The following is a 26,451-nucleotide window of genomic DNA, read 5'->3' as shown; positions in this document are numbered from 1 at the left end:
TGTTTTAATTCACTATAGTACAATAAATCCTAATATAATCATGACAAACTATATGTCATTGGAAAGGTCTAAGTCTCCTAAATAGTTTTTTTACCATTTTATTTTGTTACAAATTATGTAGGAACAGTAATAGATTAATTTATGACAAGAGTGCACCAAGAGTCTATGAAAAAATCTACATCATAACAGGAGTTCTTAACTTTGTAATAAAAAATCTTTATTTCGTTGCCTTGTTTTAGTAATCATCACAAGTTATATGAAAGCTTAAAATCTCAAAATGTATACTGTGAAAACCATTTTGAAATCAGGCATTGCATTGCCATGGAAATGGTATTTCAAAATCAATTTACAAAATGTATTATGGTCTTTTAGAATCAAAACATTTTATAATCTTGACAAAATACATATCGTTGGAAAGGTCTGAGTATCAAGATATTTTGTGATAGACATAATATTGAGAAAGAAATTTATAGATTTGTGACAGAAATGCATAAAAAAAAAAAAAAAAAAGAAACTGGAGTTTGGGGGTGGTACCCGGTGGCTATTTATGGTATAATGCCTAAACAAAATTGCATATGAACCTCAATTTTTTTTATATCAACTTCACATTTGGAACACAACTTATGTAGACATGTGGCTTTAATTGTATAGCAATTTTGTATTTTTTACTATTTTTTAAAATATTTATTTTATATAAAATAAAAATAGTACAATACATTTTCTTTACAGTAAATTTAAACTTCTATAACGTTTTAATACTATCATTTTATTAAATGATTTCACTTCTATAATAATCTGCTAATTGTCTTCTTTAAAAAGAGACCAACCTTAGGTCTGTATTCAAAAGCGTTCATGAGTTATAATACTTTAAGTTTGGATAGTGCACTTTCTCGTGAATTTTCAGAAATGGGGATGACAGTTAAGGGGTTAATTTGAGCAATGTCTCTTCTTCTAGAAAAGGAAGAGCAACACTGCGTTGCATCCTGGAGGACCTCCTGGCAGTCAGCCCTCTGTGCGGCTGAAAAATAAGAAGCGACCCAAGCGCATACGCTCACAGAATGAAGAAGAGGTGGAGAATGAAGACTTCAATTACCTGAATATGAATTAACCTAACCTTGTCTATAATGGATATTACTGGATTTACTGTAGATCATTTTTATAATTGTCTGTTTTAATGACAAAAAGGAAGTCAGAAAAATCCCATGGGGAACAATAATCCCATGTGGACTGGTATATGCACTCATCTGCTTTTCTTTCTAGCTTTTAAATAGATTTTTAGTTCATTCTTATTTTTGTAGTTTTGTAATATACTACTTTTTTTTTGTCTGTGGCAGTAAACATGTTGTCTCTTTGTTTTTCAATGCTAACATCATTATACTCTAACTGAGTTGTAGTTATGATTAAAGTCTCCTTTTTTGCCTGAAGTGTGTCAAGGAATGATGACTGTAAATTGCAGAAGTCAAAAGTGCAAAAAATCAGCTTAAAGGGGTCATATGATGCTGCTAAAAATAACATTATTTTGTGTATTTGGTGTAATGAAATGTGTTTATGCGCTTTAAGGTTCAAAAAACACATTATTTTCCACATACTGTACATTATTATTTCTCCTCTATGCCCCGCCTTTCTGAAACGCGTCGATTTTTACAAAACTCATCGTTCTGGAAAAGCGAGGTGTGCTCTGATTGGCCAGCTATTCAGTGCGTTGTGATTGGCCGAATTCCTCAAGTGTGTGATGGAAATGTTACGTCCCTTACCATATTGTGATGCCTGCGGCAACCACAGATGACGACCCCGGGCTGGACTCCGCTTCATCCACGGTGAAAGCCAATCCGGCGATCGACAGCGCGAAGTTGATGTATTTCTTCAGCGACCAGCACGGATCAGCTCCAGGCATGACGAAGTGATACCGTCTTCTTTTGGAAGGCCAAACAAAGTAGTTTCCCTTTCACAATGAAACACACAGCACCTTCACGACATGGCGGGGGCAACAACAATACTACAGCGAGAATAAAAGTTAAGCCTTCTTTCTTTGAGTGAACATTTGGGCGGCGTTATGCAAATCTTCCCACATAGTGAGGTAGATATGTCGGGGCGTGTTAGAACGAGCCGTTTTAGGTAGGCGTGGCTGACTCTTAACTTTTATAAAGAATATCTCTTTGGATTTGAGACTTTAGTCTTTGCAACTTTACAGATCTTCTTTACGCACCAAGAGCTTGTAACACTCCAAAGAGAAAGGAAAAATTTAAATCGCATCATATGACCCCTTTAATTCGTCCTACCAACTTGCATTACCCTTGTTGTTCAGATGGTGGCAGTGTAAAAGATTGAATGATTCTACGCAAGGCTGCCTTGCATATAAAGTTCTCTGGATTTTGGTGAAATATTACCACTTCCAAAAGTATTATTAACAATAATGTCATTAGTAACTTAGCAGAAGTTTCAACTTTTGTGACCAGAAATGGCATTAGCTGCATGTGGACTTTTTCAGTTATTCAGTTAACCACAAGAAAAGTCACTTCCTGACTTCTGAGTGATCTTTCAGCTCATCAGCAGAAGGAGCAGAATGGTCTCTTTTTTTGTTGCATTGTTTGAAGTCCTGATCATTTGTTTCATCAATCATTTGTTCTGACTCCTCTCAGATTCTGATGACATCACTGCTGATTGACTGAATTAATCATGACAGTATATTCTCACAAAAGTCATTAACACCTATACTACAGATAAACATGTCACATCTCACTGCTTCCTCTTCTGAAATGCAAACATACAAATAAAGAGCTCTTGCACAAAACCACAGAATAAACTGTATTACATGTTATGCAAAGTGAAACAGGTAACATCCTGCTGTGTCTTTCAGGGTCTAACCAATGGTTTTGCCATTGTTAAGTTGCACAGGTTAGGCTACATGTAAATTTAGACTCTCACTCCATCAAACGTCAGACCACAGTTTTGTTTTCTGTTTCGTTTTTTCCTTGCTTATGCTGTATGCAAGAAATATCAGTGGTTGCGTTGTGGTTTTTGGTAACCGTCTAAGGTTTGTGTTGAATAAATGATTTTCATTATAAACCAAATACTTTATGACATAATTTTATATCAATAAAACATCCAGCCATCATCCTTAGAGACTAGCACATGTATAACAGTAATGCTATATATTTACTAAATAAAAACAATCATGTCCAGTAAATATAATTTATTTATATATAAAATATACCTGCATTTGTAACAAAGAAAGGCAGAAAAAGAGAGTTTCAGAAGAACCGCTGCATTAATGGACATTTCTGAAGGAATCAACTGATTTTTATTGCATTAAAGGCCACTTTTAATGTCCAACAATCCTTCTAGAGTTTTTCATACATTATAGCCTATAATTATAAAATTACTCGGAGTGAAAATTTTAAGGGGGTCTGAATACTTTCCGTACCCACTGTATATTGGTTATATAATATTCAGTATATGTTGTTATACATATTAAGAGCAACAACAACAAAAAGGTTTAAACTTAAAATACAATTTGTGTGAACATTATGTCACAACCTGCTCTCTGCAACTAAATAGACCAAGCGTAGCCAATACTAAGAAGTACTGTGTCTGCTGTATTTAGTATACTGAGTCATACAAAACACAAGTCGCTGATTGTGCTTCAAAACGCTTAGTTAGGGAATTTTCTTAGGGCCTAAGCGTTTTCACTTTTATTAATTTCTGCCTGAGCATGTTGCATTTGTCAGGCACACGCTTTAATTAAAAAGCACAGGCACAAATTAAAATTAAAATGAACACAGAACCGAGAAAAGCACAGAATTCTCATGAACACAATGCATCCTTTCCAATAACCTGCATTTAAAACATTTATTTTAACTGATTGATAATTCTCATTTAATCTCAATTATTTTCACACCCCCTAATCAAATGTTTATTTTTATTTTTAATGTTTTTTATTATTTTATTTTTTAAACGATTATATATTTAAAAAAAATAGGCAAAGAGTTTTCAGATGTAACTTTTAATCTTGTTACAATATATGCAAGTGATGAGTTCTCGATCTTGTGATGCTGGATCACATAAGTAGATGAGATTTCTGCTTGACTTGATTGGCTGTGAACACTTTACTCATCATCACCCTCAGCCAATGAGAGGCCGCCTATTTGATCAAGCACGCTTTAAATCCCGCTCAGTTGTAAGCAATGCCAGTTAATCATTTCGTTTGCTGGTTAAAGCTGAGTTTATTATTTACGCTTTGGCTTTATTGTTTTTTCTTCTTCTTGTGTATACGGTGCTCGATTTATATTTACGTGGGTTTCAGCTTCGCCTGTAGTGGATCAAATGTCTTTTTTAAAATTACTTGTTTAAACTTAACTTAAAATGTTTTTTAGGCTAGTAAAACTTGCAAATGTTGAATGTCCCATTATTTGGCTTTGTACCTATTCAGGGTCTTTTTAGCACAACTTGCACACTGGGGATTTTCTCTGTGTAACTGGTTAAACGTTTACTGCTGTAGTCTCTGTGTAACTCCTGTTACATTCCTTCAAATTGTATCTTGTTTTGCTCTGTCACAGTCTTCCAGGCAGGATGATGTTGTTTGCCTCACTCCTCACGCTATGCTTGAGTGCAGTGTTTGCTGCTCCAAGCTTAAACCTGCAGTTGGACGATCACTGGCAGCTCTGGAAGAGCTGGCATGGAAAAAACTATCATGAGGTGGGTAGTATAGAGTCTGTAGCCAAACATAAATCAATTTTCAACACAACCGAAAAGCAGCATCTTTACAGAACTTCTTTTTCTATGGCTACAATGTCTGCTTTCTTCCTCAGAAAGAAGAGGGCTGGAGGAGAATGGTGTGGGATAAGAACTTGAGGAAAATTGAGCTGCACAACCTTGAGCACTCTGTGGGCAAACACACCTTTCGACTGGGCATGAACCAATTTGGTGATATGGTAAACAGTTCAATATGACTTCTGGTTTTGTTTTTGTCTACAACATCTAAACCGATGGATCTGCTGTAAACTGGCACTTTCATACTTATGATTGACACTGATTTTTTTTATAGGACTCTTTTAATAAACCCTTTTGTTTGCATTTTCACTTTTAGACAAATGAGGAGTTCAGACAGGTGATGAATGGTTACAATCATGACCCCAGCCGGAAATCAAAAGGCTCATTGTTCATGGAACCCAGCTTTTTTGAAGCCCCTCAACAGGTTGACTGGAGAGAGAAGGGTTATGTTACTCCTATCAAAGACCAAGTAAGCAGTTTATCAAACTAGTTCCTGGAGCTTATGTTTATTCTGTATCTGGTAATATTTCAAAAACTGCATGTTGCTTGACTGTTTGGTAGCAAAGTCCTGTTTTGTGGTCCTAGAAACGTTGTGGATCTTGCTGGGCTTTCAGCTCAACAGGTGCCTTGGAGGGTCAGCTGTTCCGCAAAACTGGAAAGCTGGTTTCTCTGAGTGAGCAAAACTTGATGGACTGTTCCAGGCCGGAGGGCAATCAAGGCTGTAATGGAGGCTTCATGGACCAGGCTTTCCAGTATGTTCAGGACAACAATGGGCTGGATTCAGAAGAGTCGTATCCCTACCTTGGAATGGTAAGAATCAGTGGTTTGCTCTTTCTGACTTGTAATGGTAGTTAATATATTGTGGGTGTCAACCTTAAAGATTTTACTCCCATTTCAAACATGTATCATTGTATATTCAGTAACCTCACATGTAAATCTTTTTAAATTTTTTTTTATTACAAATACAGGACGATCAGCGGTGCCGCTATGACCCCCGTTATAATGCTGTTAATGACACTGGTTTTGTGGACATTCCCAGTGGTAAAGAACATGCTCTAATGAGGGCTGTTGCTGCTGTGGGTCCTGTAGCTGTTGCCATTGATGCTGGACATGAATCCTTCCAGTTCTATCAGTCTGGTGAGTGATTATCGCTGAGCTGTGTGAACGGTCTAATTCTGATTTGTTTATTATGCAAAAACTTGTATGAGCTATTACAAAACTACATGGCTTGCCTTTAAACCCGAGTCAGACTGAACATCTCTTACTCATTTCTAACTTTCTACTGTAGGCATCTATTATGAGAGGGAGTGCAGTGGTGTAGAACTTGACCATGCAGTCCTGGTGGTTGGTTATGGTTATGAGGGTGCTGATGTTGCTGGGAAGAGATACTGGATTGTGAAGAACAGGTATGACTTGCCTCTGGAGTCCTTTTAATGATGCACTCAGTTCTGATTTTTTCAATAACCTTTAACAACCTCATTTGCATGGTTTTTAAACTTGTTCTGTATCTTTTAGCTGGACTGAGAAATGGGGTGACAAAGGCTACATCTACATGGCTAAAGACCGACAGAACCATTGTGGCATTGCGACATCTGCCGGCTATCCCCTAGTGTAAGGCCACTGGACTGCATTCTGGAAATGCCAGTAGTTCACCTACTTTTTGTTTCTTTTAATATTTCATGCTGTTTTAATTATTACTGGTTTATTAAATATTGTAATGTATTTGTGTTCTTTCTGAACGCTTGTTACTTTTTTTTGGTTTTATTTTAAAGTAATTTTAGTCTAGAGCACTGCCAGTATATTGTAGAAAGTTTCTTCTATTGCAGTTAAGCTATCTTGGAATGCACTAAGCTATCAGAAGTTTACTTTTTACTTTTTTCTCTTTTGATCCAGTTAACCATTTTCGTTTGTGATGCAAGTCACTGTATTTTAAGCTTAATCTTTTAAACAATGTTACAGATATGAACATGGCTCTTGTCAAATGTTACATGTATTTGTACAAATTGTGCTCTTTCTACTTGACCTGTAAATGAATAAATATTAAATCTACTGGTATAGAAAGCTATGAGAGTCTGCATGTTTATGTACACGTGGGATCTTCCATCAAGCACAATCAAACCTCTACAAATGATTCAGAATGCAGCGGTACGACTGGTCTTCAACGTGCCCACGTTACCCCTCTCTTTATCTCCTTGCACTGGCTACCGGTTGTGGCTCGAATCAAGTTCAAGACATTGATGCTTGCATATAGAACAGCCACAGGCTCAGCACCCGCCTACTTCCACTCACTACTACGAATCTACATCCCCTCCAGAAGTCTGAGATCCGCTAGTGAGTGACGCCTCGTGGTACCATCACAGAGAGGCTCAAAATCACTTTCCAGAACATTCTCGTTCACCACTCCTGGCTGGTGGAACGATCTTCCCACCCCTATCCGGAATGCTGATTCTCTGACAATTTTCAAGCGCCAGCTGAAAACTCATCTCTTTTGAAGCTACTTGACTTCATTTAAAAAAAAAAAAAAAAGATTCTATCTCTTTACTTATTCCTTCTCTTTCTAGCTTGTACTTATTTGAACAATGCCTAGAAACTTGGTATTACAAGCACTTCCTGTATCTGTTTGCCTCTTTAAGAAAAATAGCTTTATGTATCCCCCAATTGTAAGTCGCTTTGGATAAAAGCTTCTGCAAAATGACTAAATGTAAATCTCATGGTTTGCAAGAAGACCCAAATGTGGTAAAAACCAAAGGGTGATGCAATAGTTTTGTTCTGAGGAGCATTGTTAAAGTTTAGACTCTGAAGCCATGGCCTCATTCTACTGAATTGTGCTGTGTAACTCATAAGCGTTTTTAAATTAAGAACGTTAGGAAATAGACTGTCAAATCAAATGTTTGACCATGACAACACTACCAAAGTTTTTTCTCTCTCTCCAGAATACTGTACCATATTAGTAAATAAAATATAGCCTGTAATGGTTATAACCTGTTACTAAAAATTATGTTGGTGCAAATCCTTAGTACTGGTTTGCTGCTCTTGTAGATTAAACCATGCTTCCCACTTAAATTGTCCTGAGCTAAAGGAGTTTGGGCTGTCTCTGACTAGTTTCTTCAAACATGGTTTAAGAATTTCACAAGCATTATAATGTTAATTATAGTTAATGGCCACATGAAAAGTACTATTACTGAACTTTATACATCTAACCTACTTGCTTGTATTGCACTTGCTTGCTCAAGGTCATTGTTCGACTGAAAAAAATCTATGTATTTTTGTGTACCATAGCTATTCTTTTACCTTTTTATTTTACAAAATTCACACGTGAAGACAAATTTATACCTATACTCCTAATTTTTTTAAATTATCATTTCGTCCTTAAATTCATGAAAGTAAATTTCTTTATTAATTCTTGTGTAAACATGCACTAGATGGACTTCTTTTAAAGTTGTGCTGCGTCTTGTTGGTTTTCCAAAATTTCCACACGAGCGCGGTTTTAGGACGCCATTTCTTCTTCCTTGGTGTTTAATGGCAGTTGGCATCCAAAAAAGTTGAATTGGTGCTCTGTCTAGACCAGTGTTTCCCAACCGGGGTGCCGTGTTAAAAATAATTTTTTAATATTTTTAAATTGCTGAAATGTTCAAAAAACATCTATTATATAATATCCATTTCTGATTTCGTCAATAATTAGAGATGCACCGAAATTCCGGCTGCCGAAAATGAGTTCACCGCTCAGGTTTCACTATCCCGCTCTATGTGTGCGCTCCGCTCAGTCGCTCCACTAGTATACCGTTCATGCTCATCGGAACAGCGAAGTCCACTCAAACATTGAGCCGACAGGAAACATTGATGTAGTACAGTATTGTTTCTGTCTGCAATAGCCCTACTGTGTTGCAACATGGTGTGGTATATGGGCAACTCTGGTAACGCTGCCTTCTCATTCATTGATATGCTAACCGCTATGTTTCTGTTACGGGGCTGACAAGACGTGAGACGTGCAGATCCATATGCAAGCTTTTATTTAGAAGACAGAGACGTGGTCATGAAACAGGCATGGGTCAGATAAAGGCAGACAGGTATATGGCGAGCAAAACACAAGAATAGTCCTAGGGCTAGCATAGATCGACGATCGGCAGACAGAATCAAAAGGGACAAGACTAAAGGGATAAATCCAGGAAAACAGGCGAAGATCAAAAACCGAGAACACAGGCTAGGCTAGGCTAGGCTAGGCTAGGCTAGGCTAGGCTAGGCTAGGCTAGACTAGACTGCTAATGAGGGCTCTGTAGTGTAGCTATCAAACTGATAAATGCTAAACAACACTCGGCGGAGGGAAGGGATCAGAGTGAGTGTTAAATAGTGAGGGACTGATATGAAACAGCTGGGTGCAATCATTGTTAACAGCTGTGTGCAATCCGTGCTGAGTGCAATCAGGGCAATGAATGATGGGATATGTAGTCCGGGGTGATGTGCAACAGTGTGTAGTGCGAGAGTCAATGAAATTGGAAAGGGTGACCTCTGATGGCTAGCAGATGGAAGTTCATGGACCGGATTCGTGACAGTTATGCTCATGTTTTCTGATAATAATAGCTTTCTAGGACTAAACATTATTTGGATAATTGGTAAAAAAAGAAAGAAAAAAAAGTTAAATATCTTAACCCTACTGTTAGATCTACCTGAAAAACTAAAAAGCAATTTATTTAATTCGAAGGCCTGTCGTTATTTTTTATTTGTGCTACCATTATTAATTTCTTTATTTGTTCTTATTTTATTACTGACTGCTTACTTGTCATTTTTTATTCAGTTCAAAGTTTGAAATCAAGCTCTCGTGCTACTGCACCACAATTACCCCACTGTAAAATTGAAAAAACACTGAGTGAGCAAAAATTTGTGAGATAGCTAGTTATAATGGTAATTAAATAATGTTTACATGTGTATAAAAGCCTACATTAAAATCTGTCATATAAATAGGTATTTTCATTAGAAATTAGCCTACTGATTGCCACCATTGATGGACAGAATTTTTTAATAATATTAAAAATATCTGTATGACATTATATTCTGCAGTTCTTCCCTGTTGTACCGAATATCTATACTTTTCAAATGATCATATCGAAGATAGAAATTTAAATATTGTGTCAAAATTAATTTTGTAGGGTGCCACAAGTTTGTTAAAATTTCCAAAGGGTGCCGCGACTGAAAAAAAGGTTGGGAAACACCATTTCAAGTGAAAAGAGACACTTCTAGGCCTGCAAAGTGTGCGCGCTCGTTGAGGTGATCACGCGCTGACTGTTTGGCGCTCGTGGCGGAGCTAGAGATGGTAAACAACGCCAAATGACGATTTTTCTGAGAAGTCTGTGAAGAGTGGTTATTGAAGTCATTCAGCGCTTGTCATCTTCCACTTGATGCTTTAAAAGTAACTGTAGTTGTCAAAGACACAATATGTGACTGCTGCGTTAAAACAAAAAAGGACAGCGTCTTGAAAGTACTGAGGCCAGGTTAGTAATTTTGTCGTCAGTGAAATAGTACAAACCGTTTGGCCACGGAAAAGGTTTACATTTTTCAATTCTGTTTCAATTATAACATAAATAAAATAAATATTAATAATCAAATATACTATATATAATATAAGACTCAGGTGCTGAGGGTTAGTATTTATTATATGTAAGAATATACATTCTTTCAGACACTCATGATATACAGGCCCAAGCTGTCTTAACAGCTTCAAGCTGGGGTATATACGTGTATGTTATTTCAAGATCTGATGAAACAAGTAAAGCAAGGTACTGTACAGTGTATGCACAACACAAAACCCACCAGTGCGTGTTGGTAATGCGCCTAGACATTGACACAACGCCACTTAGCTTGGCTTTGAAGTTTGAGCTGTAAATATGAGAGGTCAGTACATGCTGTGTGTGCTTGTTAGAGAGTCATTCTGAGTCATGTGCTTGGCTTTGCCATTCCACTGCTGTTCTAAGCAGCTTCTAGTTCTATCAGCCAACTTCATGGTTATCAGATGTTATTCAAGTCATTTCTTACAGCATTTGCTTTGATTATATGTCTTGAACATAATTTGATCATGGTGCATGTCAGCAATGAGTCCAGGAATGATATGGAGTTGCATTGTTGCTTTTGCTTTATTAAAAAGTGCAGCTGATGGAGTTGAAGTGAAAATGCTATGCTTGACTGGTTGAGAACCCTGTCTTTGTTTATTTTTCCTATTTGCAGAATTAGAAGGCATTGCTTGTAGTGTTGTACAGTGTTTCCCCCCCTATTAATAGTTTCTCTTATCTCGAGATAAAAAAGCATTCCTGTTAACTAGCTTGGAACATATTTCTTATCATATATCACTTACATATTTTTAAAATAATCACAATTACAAAGGTGGTAAAAGAAAGAAAGTAATATATAAACCTTTCTGTAGCAAGAGCGCCCTCTGCTGGTAGAGACTTTCCTCAACATTCAAGAACATGCAGTAAATGGCAGCATAGTTAGTTTCTTGTTTTCTACTGGTTAATCTACTGGTATGGGAATGTTCACCATTTCAAAAAAAAAGAAAAAAGGTATAGTATTCCTGTGACATGCTTGTAGTTCAGACAAGGGTGGTAAATTGACAATGTGATTTATTGTGATATAGTAATGTGCAGTAAACAAGATCAAGATCACTTTTTATAGTTATATTATGTCTTCAACTAAATAGATTTTTGATGAAGATAGATACAGATTGTATTTATGTACCAGGGCAGTAGAATACTTACCAGGTCAATGCCATTACCTATTTCTTTTTGAATTGTCATGCAGTAAATTCCACTTCTTTAATACCTATTTTCATGTGAGGTGTGGCCAAATAAATGTAAATTTCAACTCATAAATTGAAATAGAGATAATACTTTAAGTGTGAATTGTGTACAGCCCTGTTTGTGATGCTTTGTTCTCAGTAGACAGAATATTTCAGATATAACTTAATACAGTAAATCATTGTTGGGTTGCAAAATATGGGTCCTGATTCAGTAAGGATGGTAAGCACTTATTTAAAAAAAATATGTAGATTTAGCACAATGCTTGAATGTGTCCCAGTAACCACAGCATATTTGTGCCAGTGAATACAATGTGTTATGGACGTTGTGTTTTCAAGCTCGTAATTGCTACTTATTTATCAGTTGTGACTTTCTCTTATTTGCTATGTATCTCATAACTGCAACAAGGGGGTCTCCAAAGAGGCTGGAAAAACTAGTCCAAGCTACTGTACACTGCACTAATGAAAACCAAATGTTTCCATGTTTGTTAGCTTTCAGTATTATACTTTTAATACAGGCTGGTGGCTTGTCTTCTGCACAGAGTTAGGGTTAGATAGATAGATAAGTTAGGTTAGAAGTGTTCACCATGTAATGAATTTCTTAGCAAAGAGTTTCTTCAAGTGAAGGCTCTTTGATTTATTTGATTGGACATGTCATGATACAATTACAGCTTACTTGTGTGGTAGGCACAGCAGGTTAAAGACCGCTCTATGCATGACACTGACGTATTAGCATTGAACAGTTTGAAAAGGATATTTCTGCTCACCAGACTAGTTATGACTTCCATTCTAGCTGAACTATGCCTCAAAGTGTTTTGCAAGATGGCAGAAACTACATGAAAATGCTGCAGCGCTTTTTATGTATTGATGGTATGTAGCCTATTATTTATGTATTCTTATGTATTGACTTGCTTTGCTTTTAAATTGCAACAACAGAGCCCCCTGCTGGTACAGAGTACAGTCTTCAGTCTTCACCGCAGAGACTAAATGCATTAGAGAGAAGGCAACAAAACAGCACAGTGGCTCTGTAAGCTGGTTTCTCTCTCTTTTTCTTTTAAATATCCTTGATGCTCTTGTAGCAGACCAGTAGTGTTCTGTTAAAATGATACCTGTTTAAGTTTTGTAACATATCACAGCTCTGTTCTCCCAAGTGTACGTTCTCTCCTATCCACGCTACTGATTCTTTATCAACACTAACCATCAACAACATGGTTTGCATTTCTTTTGCATAGTAATTATGTTAATTATGCTGTTTAGATTGCCTTTGAATTAATTTAAATTTCAAATCATAATGTATTCTACAATGCAGCAGGCTAAAGACATGTAAAATATGGATATTTAAGCTTCTTTTTTTCTGAGTTACATTTTTTTAAATGAAATGGGGTTGAGATAGTGAATTGGTGGGTTTTTGTTAAATGTGAGCCAAAATCATCACAATTAAAAGAAACAAAGACTTAAACTACCTCAGTCTGTATGCATTGAATTTATTTACTACACAAGTTTCACAATTTGAGTTGAATTACTGAAATAAATGAACTTTTCCATGACATTCTAATTTATTGAGATGCACCTGTATGTGTATATATATATATATATATATATATATATATATATATATATATATATATATATATATATATATATATATATATATATATATATATATATATATATATATTATTATTTTTTAAATATTGATATATGCATTTTTTTTTTTAAAACGCATCAAAATAAAACAAAACATTTCTTCCCCCTCATTGCTTAATATGTATTTACAATAAAACAGTAAGCACATACTTTTTTTTTGCTGCTACCAACTGCTAATCAGCGAGTATTATGTTCATCTTACATTTTAAGAAAGTTGTGTGCTTGCTAAAAATGTCTCGCTCCTCACAGTTAATCATTTTACGTAGTTTCAATTTGGACATGACTGAAGTGGTGATGTCTGCGTGTGTAACTTGTTTTCTTTGTAATTTGTCCATCTGTTTCCACCAGTTTTACCATTTCAGGCTGGTTTGCGAGCATGATAGGTGGACATCATTGCATTGACAGGCTAATCAGCCAAACCTGTTTTTTTCTTCTGCCGTTGTTGCTAGTGGACTGCATTACTTTAGGAAAAATTAGTGATTTACACATTATTTAATCTTATATTTTGTAATATTCCTATGTTCTGCCTCTTCTGAAAAAAAGCCACGGATCTTTGCACAGTAACAAAAAAATATATATATTACAAGATCTTCCACTGGATGGCAGTAAGTAAAATCAGCGCATGTGTTTGAGACACCGCAGACCTTGTCCTGTAAGGCCACTGCGACCTTTAGTTCTTGGAACTGAAGTTGTGGAACGTCTAATGACTGCAATCAAAACTACTCAAATCTGAAGTATGAACAACAACACGAGCTGCCTGAGAAACAGCCGACGTTGCCAGCGGTGTTATAGGCTGCGCTCCTCGACTGCGCAATAAATATGAAATCTTTGACCTGTGCTTTTGTGCGGCGGTGGCAAATTTAGCTACATTGGGCTTCTCTTAACTGGAGCGGGGAAAAATAACTGGAACACAATGAGGGAAAAGAAGTTTGTCAGACTTCATTAAGTATCAAGGGAACATCGCTGGAACTGGCAACGCAAAGCGCACCGGGCCCGTGTGCCATTAATCACGTCTGACAAGGAACTGGAGCAGGGGGTGTAGGGAGGGAGCGCAGTACGTGGGTGCCGCTGCCAGCGGCTCTGTTTATGATTACTGCGAGGGGTCCTGACTAAGCTAGCAGCCCGAAGAGGAGCGGAGCAGAAACCCAAGATCAGGAAAAAGTCAAAGCCAAGGAGCTCTCATCCAGCATTACTCCTCCTCCCTTTCAAAATGACACAGCCACCAATATGATTAGACCAGAGCGCAGACTATCCTCCAAACAATTACTAAGCAGTTGAAAAATTGAATGGCGTAGAAAAACGGTGAGATATTGCCTTTCAAAGCAAAGTCATCAGTATATTAAGGTTCGCTCTACTTTAATTTGCCATTGTGCAGGCTTGTATCAAGGGGAGGGGGAGAGATGGATGGAAAAAAGCCTGCTGGCTGCAGGTTCATCTGCGCTCTCCGTTTTGTAAGCTCTAGCAGCAAGACAGTGTCTTTCCTCCTTTCCTTGGTCTGCCACCCCAGATGCAGAAAATAAATGGGAGTGCGAGAGGAGGAGAAAAGAGGGCCTGTGACTGGTGGAGATGGAGGCCTGTGTTAAGTGCTGTGCTTGAAAGCACGTCTGGCCTCATTAGATGTCAGTTGTAACAATACTGAACTGGCAGCAAGGACTGCTGTGAGTCTCACAACCATAAATCACGCTCTGACAGCTCACTGACAGGGCTGGGAACTGGCACACATGCAAACACTGAATTCTCTCTCAGCCGCACATTCTCCTTTTTTCTCTGACGCACAACGTCTTTCTCTCCTGTTCTTTTCTTTCTTTCTTTCTTGCGCATAATCAGTGCACAAAACGAACGCTGCTGGCTCTCTCGCCACGAACCACACAGTGAAATTTGTGCTCTTTTTGTTTTGTTTCTCTTTCAATAAAAACATGGGATTTTTGACATGCATGCATGTTCTTAATGTGCGTGCGAGTCTGGAACGACGGGCAGCTCCCGCCACTGTCTGCCCGTGTCCATTAGGCTGACATGTGACGGTGTGTGTGTGTGACATCGTTGCTGAGGAAGGAAGCAAGAGAAACAAGGCCTGTGGGCCATTAATCACTACTCCCTTCGACACACACAAACAGAGCTTGCTTCTAGGGCCTCACACACACACACAGCTGTTCTACTCTCAGCTCTTCAGGAACGTTGACTTCTCCACCCAGCCTTTCCATTCGTGCCCTCCATTAACTCCCTTTTGCCCGTCTGTTTTCTCTCTCTGAGCTTATTTTTGTCATCATTCTCCCTCTCTGACATGTTTTATCTTCTCATGAACATATTGAGGGATATGTTCGTCTGGAGAGTTTGGGACCGCCTTTTAAATCTTCATTCCCTTTTCTAATTTTTCATGTCATCATTTATACTGATAGCTGGTAATTTAGCATGCTTAGGTGCTTCTTGCCATCATCTGTTTTAGTTCTGACTAATAGAAGCTGTTTATTCTGAGTATTAGAAGCCAGATTAATGAATGTTGTCTAGTATGTTTGCGTGCGTGAGTGTGTTACAGGTCTGATCAGTCTGTTCAATGTCTTCCATAGGGCTGTACTGCTTAGTATGAAGATATACAAAAGTACAGTGTGTGTGTGTGTGTGTGTGTGTTTGTGGCATGTGTGATTCCAGGGAGGCACAGTGAGGGGTTTATGGGAACTGAGAACAGAACATTATCATGAAGGAAATGAGAGATGTACAGCTTCACATTATGTCCTGTTAAGAGAGGTTCACAGCTGTTAGCCATTTTATTAATGTACAGGGAGTGGATATGAGCAAAGAAGAGAGGTCATAAGGAGACCTGAAAACTGAAGCAAAATAATTACAAAAATAAAGACAGCAGCTGTTAGAAGTTGTTAAGTTTCCTGCTGCACAAGATCTGTTTTGGGTATTTTTATACTGAAATAATTGGTGCTCTGTATTGAGTATATACATTTTCCTTGCATTAATGTCAGTCGATGGATCACTGTTAAATGTAATCTTACAAATCTCAACATAAATATAATTTTTTTTCATATGCTACATCATAATGTTTTATGTCTAATTTCACTTGTACCATTTAAATATTTGGTTTTATATTTTACTGTTTAATTTTTTTGCATTTAGACAAATGCATTTTTTTTGGAACCTTTCTGGAATCTTTGATGAATAAAAAGTAAAAAATAACAGCATATTCAAAATAGAAATAGTTTCTAACAATATGTCTTTACTACCACTTTTTATCAATTAAACACATATCAAGTAATAAAGCAGTGGTCAGTTGGATGTGGGAATAGTCTAAAGAAGTTCAACACTGGTAGGTTAGTGGCAAGCTAATTTTCTACCCAACATGTGGTTTGAAAAAAACTGTAACCATTGAGTCTAAAGAGGACCTCCCAGCACAGAGCAATAGCTCTGCGGTCCATACAAGAATTGTTAGCCTGTCTGCGTTCCTGATGAATAGCTTGCAGATCCATTGGTTTCCAATACTGTCAATGAGACAGTGGCTAATGATTGTGTGCTCTGTGTCATTATGCCACAGAAATCTTAACCAGTGTGCATGTTGTAACCGCCACTCTTTAAGGTCAGCAAAGTGAAATGGTCAGGTATCAGCACTTTAGCTCCTGTTAGGAGGAAAATCAGTCATTTCTAAGGTCAGCTGTCTGACACACACACGCACACACAATGTCTCACACAAACACTGTTATGGGGTTCTATTTGATTTGACTACTTAAAAACAATGCCGAGATCCCTTTAGCGCTGACAGGATCTGCTTTCCTTCTAACTTTAATGACTGTTACTTCACTGCAAGTCTGTTGTATGCTATAATTACTACCACGGTTATTTATGCCATAAATCACATGCATGGTATTTTTTCTACCGCCGCAAGTTTGGCCAAAAACATCTAATGAGCATATTTGTGAGATGAAGCCATGCAGCGTTGTTGTTTAAACTCATTAAACCTCTAAAAAGTGGCAAAGATAAAACTGCTGTTGACTAGTAGGTGCTTTCTCTTGTCTCGCTCCCACTCTCTGCAACATCCTGTGACGTTCTATATCTCTGCCACACTACACGTCCTTCCACTACCTAACACCTACCCCCACCACCCACCAACCCACCCACTCATCTCACCTCGCGGTGGCCTCACGCACCAGCACTGCCATTAATCAGTGGCCAGGATCATGTCTGCCAGTTAGACTAAACAAGAGCATTTGTGAGGATTTGCTCTCCCTCATTAATCATCTTGACAGCTTGAAAAACACATTTCCCCTTTAATGACTGTATTTGGATAATCAGGTCTGTTTGCTTCCCTGCCAGCTTTCCTCTCTCTCTCTTGCGCTCTCTGTCCCTCTCCTGCCTTCGGTTTTTCCTCTCCCCAAAATGGCATTGAGAACAGCTGGGTTAGCTTACCACGAAGACAGAGAGGGCAAGGACACCGAGTGGTTACCATCACCGCTGCTAAAAGGGAGGGAGGGGGCGTTGAGTCAGTAAAAAATAATCACATTGCTCTGGAAAACTTTTGCTCTTACTTAAGAAACCCCTGCCGCTTCTCATAACATTAACTTGGCTGTTCTGCGGTGCATGCTCGCTTCCACACACACACACACACACACACACACACACACACACACACACACACACACGTACACACACTGACGTCCATAAAATATCCCGACATAGGCGGAAGGAAAATCTGGTGACTTAGCTGCGTGGTATGTGCAGGCTTGTCACATTATGAAGAAAAATGGCAGGGTGTTGAAAAGAGTACTTTTATCTCTGTATATTTGATTAAACAAAAACTGACAGATTTCTATACCTTTCTGTGCCCTTAGGTTTTGAGTGTGGACTCGTATTTAACCTTTAATAGTAGTGCTATATATAGTGAATGGGAGAAAACAAGTATTTTACACCTTACTTTTAACACCGTCAAATTTCTTTTTGTGTGCCCGGCGTGTGTCAGAAGGCAGCTTAATACATGGTGTTTAATGGATTGGTTGACCTTTGGGTTTAACACATCGTTGTGTCATGCTCGCACCTAACATTGCCTGTTGGAAGTTTATAAATTATGTCATACAGTTCACTTAAAGCCGGACTGCACGACAGCAGTATTTAAACATTAGGACAATGTTATGCCAAGCTTGAGGCTGAGGGCAGCAGGTAAAATAAACTATTACAAAGCTCTCCATATTCCACATGTCCTCATAGCGGTTTTCACAAATTACAATATGCTAGTAATTTTATTAAAGCACATTATTCTGGATTAATGTAGCTAGTTGTTTGAAATTATATGCTGATTATATATACTATTTATATATACTGACACTGAAGTGCACACAAAGCACAGAATGAACATAATGTCCAATCATAACATGCAATGAATCAAAATAATTACATAATGAAACTGAAAACATTCCCCAGCAGATGTCACTACATCATGCTGCAGAATTTATTACAGATGTCCTTCAAAATATGACAATTAGAATTCTTAATAGTATGTGTTCCTAGTTATATTAGAGGCCATATACATTTAAAAGATCCCATGAAATGGTTTGATGAAGGCAAGTTTTCCTGTGTCGACGTTTTCGTTGAAGTTGGGCCACTGGGACATATCAAATGGAATATCTTTTTTTTTTTTTTTTAAAGTTTTTTTTAACGTCCCTGCCTTGAACTATGATTCGTGCTATTCTCATTCTAGAGAGCTTTATTTATTGGATAAAACATTTTTTTGGCGCCTAAAAATTCAGCTTTGCCATCACAGGAATAAATTTAACACATTGTCATATTTATGTATTTTAAAATATATTAAAATAGAAAACTTTTATGAATATTAAATATTACTTTTACCATGTTTTTGATCAAATAAATGCAATTATATAAATAAATTAGCTCAGTGCTAATAAACATAGACTAAAAGCACAAAAAACCCTCAGTTGAGTACACTCGCTATCATATTATAGAGGAAGCATGAGGTAACTGAAACATTTTCCTATGCCGAGCAGGAAAAGGTCCTGTCACTCCAGGCATGACTTGGGATCAATCTTAACCCCTCCGTTCCGGTGCCAAGGCACAATTTTTCATGCGCACAACATTCGTGACATTGGTGCTGTGCTCCCCCAGTGCGTTTGCAAATGGAATCCAGCTGTAGCGGTGGAATGCATTATTAGTGGTTAGCCATAATTGCAACACACTCGTTTGCCTGTGTTGTCAGGCTGTCGTCACACATGCACACAGTTTCGCTAGACAAATGGGATGGCTAAGAGATCACTGGGTAGAGGTGCTCACCGCCACATTTTTTTTTGTTGCTGGCATTTGGAGCTTTATGTTGTGATGCGGTTTATGTGATTAAGAGTCCCGTGGAAAGTCCTCAATGGATTTTTTTTAGTGATGAAGCAGCAGCAGTCGTGTGATTGATTGCTTTATGAGCTTGAGGAGTGTGTGTGTGTGAGAAAGAGAGTGGTCTGGTCTGCATCACCGTGACAAACAGTCATCAGAGTACTCATGCGTTAATTAACAGAGTGTAATGTATATGGAAGTTTGCGAAGGGAGAGAGAGAGAGTCTACATTAGGCTAACATAATCAAAGAGACAACAAGAAAGTAAAAGGAGAGAAGCCAAGGGAAAAAGAGGGTGTAGGTGAAGAGACAAGAGACGAGATCTAAACAGAGAGAGACAGCCCAAGAAAAAGATTCGGGGAGGGAGGGGTGATCTAACGCTCTCCCTCTCTCATTCTTTTTCAGGTTGTGGCTGTCAGCCTCATGAGTTGCTATGGACTTGGCGGCTAATTGAGGAGCAGCTCCACACCCTGTCGTCATTAATCACTGGGGCTGCCGGGCTGCCTGCCCGGGACACTGCTGTGATGGGCTGCAACTCTCTCTCTCTTTCACTCACAGTCTTTCTCTCTTTAGTAGTTGACTGGACACATTGGGAATGGGGGGGTCGCAGTGGGACAGCAGAGAAAGGGAGAAAGAGATCAATCAAACAGGTGTAGCCCTGCTGAGAAGACACTGGTCAGGGACTAAATTAACTCCACACCCCCACCCACACATCCATCCAACTCCCCTCCCCTCCACAAGCAGGCGACAGAAACAGAGTGACTGCATATTGACTCAGCTGGAGCCCGGGAGACGAGGGAGAGAAAGATAAATGGCAGGGAGAGATTGATGAGGAGAAAGACAGAGAGAAGGATAGAGCAGGAATGTGACGAACGAGTGGGAACGGGGTGATGGCAGGATTAATCCCTCACCTTCAGACAAAATGTAAAAATTCCTCCCCTCCATTTAACCTTCCTGTACTTGCTTTAACTAATTTTTTTATCCCCTTTTTCCATTCTTCATCAAAGCACTGTTTACATGCTCAGAACATGGTATATTATGCATTTTCTCATTTTAACAAAACACAAATTGTTGACTGTTGTCAACGATTTCATATTGTTTATTGGAGTTGCATTACTTCACCACTAGGGGAGATGTAATCCATGTTATGAAGTTTTAATTCTCTTGGGCTGTGCCCAAATAGTCCATAACTCCATTAAATAACTTCCTCTGAGTCTCACAGGAAGTCATTCAAGACCATTTCTAAAATAGACTCTTGGCACTTAACCTTACTTTTAGATCTGTACTTCTCTTTGTCAATAAAATGCAATACTACAGTTTAGATACTCTCCACTGAAGTTTATACATTTTCTGCCCAGTGACAGTAATGAGTTGTTGTGCCTTGCTAAATTGTAGATTTGGGTAATGCGAACTCAGAAACAAAAAGCACAAGTGTTTATTCTCATCTCAGCTCTTCCTCCTCTAGTCTTGACCTCCTGGTTTCCCATAAGAGGAACCGTATGCTGTGTCCTTGCTGGATAGCCTGAGGTAACAGAGGCGGTGGAGTGATCTATTCATTTAATGGCCCTGTCAAGTGACACCTGTGCTGCGTCCTCTCCTGTCTGAAGTGCTAATGAACTGAGAATCTGTGTGTGTGTGTGTGTGTCATCTTAGTGCTTAAGAGCATCTCCACTCATCCTGTTTGAGGAAAATGGTTTTAAAGAAGAGTTTACACACTGGCCGCTTCTGTTTGAGACATTAAGCCTGACATAGTCACGCAATACCACATCAACAACATTGAATCTTGACCCTCTTTGTAGCACAGCATTAAGCAAGACTTTCTGAACCACAGGAAACAACACATTCGGGTCAAACAATGGGGACTGCACTCCTGGGGGTCATGTCAAGCATTTGATAAATATTTCTCTATGAACAGCCTCCCATTGTCATCTATTGCCCTTTGTGTAGCAAGGCAATCCATCAGAGTGCACTGGGAGTGAGTGCATGGCTCCCATGGGTTATTACCAGGCTATCATTGAGCTGTATTTAAGACCCAATACTCCCTTGTGCTGAGGCAGCTCTTTACACAATGCTGCAGAAGCACAAACAAGCAGCAGTGACTAACACTGCACTTTCACATTACGAGCAGATCAGTAAACAGACAGAGGACCTTATTTTGTGTTAATAGCTTGAACTAATAGGGAACAAAACTGTCAGTAGTGTAGAAAGCTAAAGTCAAAGATTGGTTGCTCAAGTGAAAGTGCAATTCTTTTTTTTTTAAAATACCAACCCAAACAAAAATAAATCTGTGAATGTTTAAATGTGCATTTACGAAAGGCCTAATATATATATATATATATATTATATTTGAGTTTTTTTTTATTAGTGTGTAGTTATTCAAAGTGTGACTGTTAACTATCTAACTTTTGCTCAAAATTACATATGGCAAAGCATGCGTGTTATTAAGAGTGTAAGAAACGTATATGCAAGAGAAGCGAGGGACATCAACACCTCTATAAATGTAATCAAGTATCATTTATTACACAAAATAAGACTTTGTTAAATGGATAGCGCTGCCATCACAACATAGTACTCTTATTTGAATTCTTTTCCCCTCTTCACTTCCATCCCAAACTTGCAGAATCAGCTACAATAGAAAATATATCACATTTTTCCGTTTTATTCTTTGATCTGTACAGTACAAAATAAACGCCAAATCATAAGGAACAAGATAGCTGTTGACCGAGTCATGCTCATCTGTTCTCCAGTAAAGAAAATTAGTTGCACAGATCTAACGCATGAAAGAAAGTGACGTTAAAAGAAAGATTTTATGTCTGAGAGACAATGTTGTAGTCTGTTGTTGCAAACATTGCATTATTACAAAGTGTATGAAAGGAGCAACCATGTTCATACTGTGAAAATAATGCTCCTGTGTGAAAATGATAATGAACAGATTTTGGCGGTAAATGTCCCATAGAAATCAAAAAGTCAAGCGCTCAAGAGAAAAATAAATACACACTTTTGGTAAATTGAAAAAAAAGATCAGATAAAATAAATGGCGTTCTGGCATTCTCATTAGCTCTCCACCTTAAAGTTCATAAGGGTTCCCTAATATCCTAATTGAAATTTAGAGTGACCATTAATTAAGCAACGGTCATCCAAAGCAGATGAGATTTTATTCCTCATTGCGAATATAACTATCCCATGTTTTTTTGCTTCATTCTTTTTTGGGGAATCCTGCATGTTTCTGTGCTTTCCAGCGAGCTCATGCCAGTATCTTTACACTGTCCAAAGTCTTTTAATCACTGGTACCCAAGAGCTGAAGCTGAGCCCAGTCTCTGGCCGTATAGAGCATAGGGAGAATAGTAGGGCGCTGTGGCTGGGAGAGAGTGCATAGGAAGGGATGGAGCTCCTGGCAAGTGTGCCTTTCCGTAGGGGTGATACCGTGCCAAACCTAGGCCTGGTGATCCACGCAGGGAGAGGGAACTGGGAAGGGCTCCTGGGCTGCTGGGAGGAGGCAGGTGGAGGTGGCAGGAAGCGGCAGAGGAGTAGCCGGAGAGCAGCTTCCCATCCACACCTGGCAGAGCCGTGTGCGTACGCAAATGGGCCAAGAGTTCCTCTGAGGTGGCGAAGCGTTTGTCACACGGGCCACCCACTGAAACCCAGTTACAGGCGTGATGGAGCGTTTCATTGGGCAGCATGAAACCGTAAGTATACAGAGGATGGGACAGAGACGAGGTGGCGCTAGAGGACAGAGAACTGGGGTGGAGGGAGTGGAGGTGATGGGTGGGATACATAAGAGGGAACCCAGTCTTTAGGGCAGATGATGGATCATGAACGCAGGAAGAGCAGTTGCTGCCCCCGAGATGGGGTGCACTGGGGTAGGTGAGGCAGTATGGGTCCCTGCACAGACCCTGCATGAAAGAGGGAGGCGAGGCCCCTGTGAGAGGACTGGAGCTGGGATGCTTTCCTGGAACACCCATCCCAGCACCAACTAAACTAGACTTAGCGTGATCTAGCCCAGGCACAAATTGAGAAGGATAGCCGGTATAGGCCCCGACAATGGAGCCGTGGTAGCCCATGGTGGAGGATGGGAGGGGAAACACAGAGTGGCCCGGTTTGAAGGGAGACACTGGGGCGATGTGGCCCGCGCCCAGGCTGGGCTGAGGGGGTTGGGCGTCAGACTTACTGTCAGGTTGAGGACTGCTGGAGGAGCTGGCACTGCTGGAGTTCACACTAGCACGTGCGTGACTGGAGTTGGCGATCTGTGCAATGTCCAGGCTTCCAGATTTACTGTGGTCTGAATCTTTTTTCCCATTGCGATCGCCACCGCTGCTGCTGTCGTTCCCTGGGTCCAAACCCGCAGCTTTGGAATCCATGTGGGAGGTTTGTAGATGCGTTGGTTTCTGTGATATAGGAGACTGAGGCTGCCGGTGTGTGTGCGACTGTCCTGATGTCTGCTGAGGAGGAGAGCTGGCCCGTGGAGAGGAGGCATGAGGAGGTAAAGAGGGGCACGTCACAGCTGCAGAACCGCTATTTGGCACTCTGAACCCCGCTTTATCTGCTGAGCTGTTGATCCCAGCGCCATCCTTCCGACATTCTGATCCAGTTTTAGAGTAAGGCTTAAAGCTAGACTTGTCATCTAGGTTCTGATGCTCCGCAGGCTTCATGCTGGAGCTGGTGGAGCGGCTGTCCTTGTCTCCATGGCTGCTGGAGGAGAGGGATCCCAGTTTAGAGGAGGGAGGAGGATCTGGTTTACCGATCTGGGAGCAGGTCTGGGCCAGCAATGCTAGGGGACTCTTTTTAGCATCCAGCTATGGGAACAAAAAAGACATTTTCGGTTAACTCTTTATTTTTCTTCTCATGGACTGACAGAAATTACCAATTCTAGACAATGTGCTGAATGATTGCAACATTGCTCATATTTCTTCACAAAACATTAGACCATTTTGTTTATATTTAGATTAGGTTTAAAACTGTGACATCATCCTAAAATGCGAATTGAGATGTTTCCGTGGTATAGTCACATTTTAAATATATTAGGTGGTATAAATCGCTTTTTGCAGCACCTAAACACACAAAGTACACTGTGCAGTGTTTTATTTAATAAACAGTCGTACACTGCACAGTGTACTTTATGAACATCTATTGCTTTATTTAAATGTCAGATAAGCTTTAAAAATGTAAGTACAGTAAAAACCCGTCAGTAGCGATCAGGAAATGTGAAACCTTAAAATACTGCCAGATAGTGCAGCATCCAGATCCGGACTATCCATTCAAATCAGCGCTGAATCATATTCAGAATCCGAATTAAATTCGAGGCGCCCGAGATAAACTCTAATACTAAGAAACGATATAAAACGCAGACGAAACATCACACAGAAACGCACAAACTCGGACAACCGAGTAGGTTTTCTGAGTGAAAATATAGTTATTTTTTATTAGAATGAAGTAAGAAACAGATGCATTAGAAAGGAGTAACTCGTACCTCGATGCTCACTGGCGCGGAGCTGAGCGGCTGGAGATACTCCGGGTGAAGTATGTGACTTGTGTGAGCGGTCAACATTTTGAGAATCCGTATAGGGAGCCTTTTTTCCTGACGCGCGGGATCACGGTACAGCAGTGAGGCGATCGAGTCGGTTTGGGGTCTTAAACAGGTTGGCGAACTATCGTTGTTAATAAAACGACTTTTAAGGGTCTGCTGGTTCCGTGAACTGACTGCAAATCCAGGAGGCAGTTCGCTCATCTGGATCGGGGCGGATCAGAGACCTGTCGAGGGCAGCGACGGGGCGGGTGTCCTTCAGTTTTCATTTAGAGATATCCAGTGTTTTCAAAAAAGAGCCAAACGACATTATATCCTTTTCTATTGGCAGTTAAATATCCAGATGAAACATCAGCTCTGCGTGTAGTCCAGAGAAAGAGCTGTTATAGTCTCTAAGAAGAACGTACACTCCGTCTCCACATCGTTCCGTCACCGAATCAGTGTTGCCTTGAACCCCAAAACGATCGCGAGTCCTTTACGGGCAAACGACGACTTGTAAGAGAAATAAGAGAAGTCTTGTATACTTGTCGTAAAATAAAAATAAAGAAACTATGCAACAGAACTACTGGGAAATATGGTGTCAAATAATGGCATTCCGTTGGTCCGTGCGCGCTCTAGTGTGTGCTCTACAGCCTCCGTACGCATATACACTCTGCTCATGAAGATCTGAGGGAGAACTTCAAAGCGCTCCGCCGCCGTCCAATCGCTTGCATCTGCATTAGTAATAAGTGGGTAGGCACAGCAGAGGCGGAGACTGTCCTCCTCGCTCCGGACCCGCTGGCCAAGTGCTTGCTCGTGTCAAAACATGCAAAGACTCTGACTTGCCGTTTTACCATTTATTTGATTACTTTTCTAGTTTTGTTAATAGTGGCTACATTAATAGTTCATTAAGTATGACTTGAATTAAGAGTATCTTATTTTGTATTTACTATTTATTGCAATAGTAACTTTAATTAGAGAAGACTTTACACTAGTAATTAATTCCTTGCTACTAGTCACTTCAAGTACCTTTCTTATTCTGTTCTTTGTTAATGTAAAAGTGGCCATTTTTGCCACTGAATTCTTTGTGGATCTGTTGTGATTTTGGCTCATTTATAAATATTTATTTGAGTAAATATGTAGGCTACTAATAAGCTCGAATTTACATTAGTGAGTATTGGAATAGTCACTATTGGATTACTAGTCATTTTAAATCTGAGTAAAGCATAGTTAGTTTTAAAGAATAAATATTGAAACACCTTGTGGAGAAAGATATTATAGATTCATCACTAAGTTGACAGTTTTTCAAACATTGCTACTTTTTTATTAATAAGTAAACTAATTCCGATGTATTTATACATGTAATTCAAAATGACATTCATACTACTATAATTTGTCTTTGCATAAGGTCCAAATGTTATATTA

General features: G+C 39.2%; 2 protein-coding genes and 1 long non-coding RNA gene across 6 annotated transcripts in view; 2 read left to right on the top strand and 1 right to left on the bottom strand.

Moving 5' to 3' along the window:
* Nucleotides 1-4,165: 4,165 nt before the first annotated feature.
* LOC107599936 (cathepsin L1-like) lies at nt 4,166-6,522 on the top strand. Of its 4 annotated transcripts, none has more exons than XM_016291678.1 (8): nt 4,166-4,177; nt 4,557-4,695; nt 4,809-4,931; nt 5,087-5,239; nt 5,356-5,580; nt 5,739-5,907; nt 6,059-6,176; nt 6,286-6,522. In XM_016291678.1, the coding sequence occupies exons 2-8, from the start codon at nt 4,570-4,572 to the stop codon at nt 6,383-6,385; spliced, it is 1,014 nt and encodes a 337-aa protein (XP_016147164.1). In that variant the 5' UTR covers nt 4,166-4,177; nt 4,557-4,569; the 3' UTR covers nt 6,386-6,522. The 4 variants fall into 4 exon arrangements, with proteins under 4 accessions (XP_016147164.1, XP_016147161.1, XP_016147163.1 ...); XM_016291675.1 differs by having other exon boundaries at nt 4,166-4,216; XM_016291677.1 differs by lacking the exon at nt 4,166-4,177 and adding an exon at nt 4,197-4,210.
* A 3,597-nt stretch (nt 6,523-10,119) lies between these two features.
* Nucleotides 10,120-26,451, top strand: part of LOC107599935 (uncharacterized) — a 65,738-nt gene continuing 49,406 nt past the window's right edge. Inside the window, exons 1-2 of the long non-coding RNA XR_001610715.1 lie at nt 10,120-10,256; nt 10,445-10,541. This is a non-coding gene — a long non-coding RNA (uncharacterized lncRNA). The remainder of the gene's footprint in view (nt 10,257-10,444; nt 10,542-26,451) is intronic.
* LOC107599934 (zinc finger protein 703) lies at nt 22,022-25,685 on the bottom strand. Its single transcript, XM_016291674.1, has 2 exons — nt 24,994-25,685; nt 22,022-24,319 (listed from the first exon to the last, which is right to left on the bottom strand). The coding sequence occupies exons 1-2, from the start codon at nt 25,249-25,251 to the stop codon at nt 22,808-22,810; spliced, it is 1,770 nt and encodes a 589-aa protein (XP_016147160.1). The 5' UTR covers nt 25,252-25,685; the 3' UTR covers nt 22,022-22,807.

This window comes from Sinocyclocheilus grahami, unplaced genomic scaffold (assembly GCF_001515645.1).
Source record: "Sinocyclocheilus grahami isolate Dianchi unplaced genomic scaffold, SAMN03320097.WGS_v1.1 scaffold275.1, whole genome shotgun sequence".
Classification (NCBI taxonomy): Eukaryota; Metazoa; Chordata; class Actinopteri; order Cypriniformes; family Cyprinidae; genus Sinocyclocheilus; species Sinocyclocheilus grahami.
The sequence above is the reverse complement of the archived record's forward strand: the minus strand, read 5'-3'. Positions and strand labels throughout refer to the sequence as shown.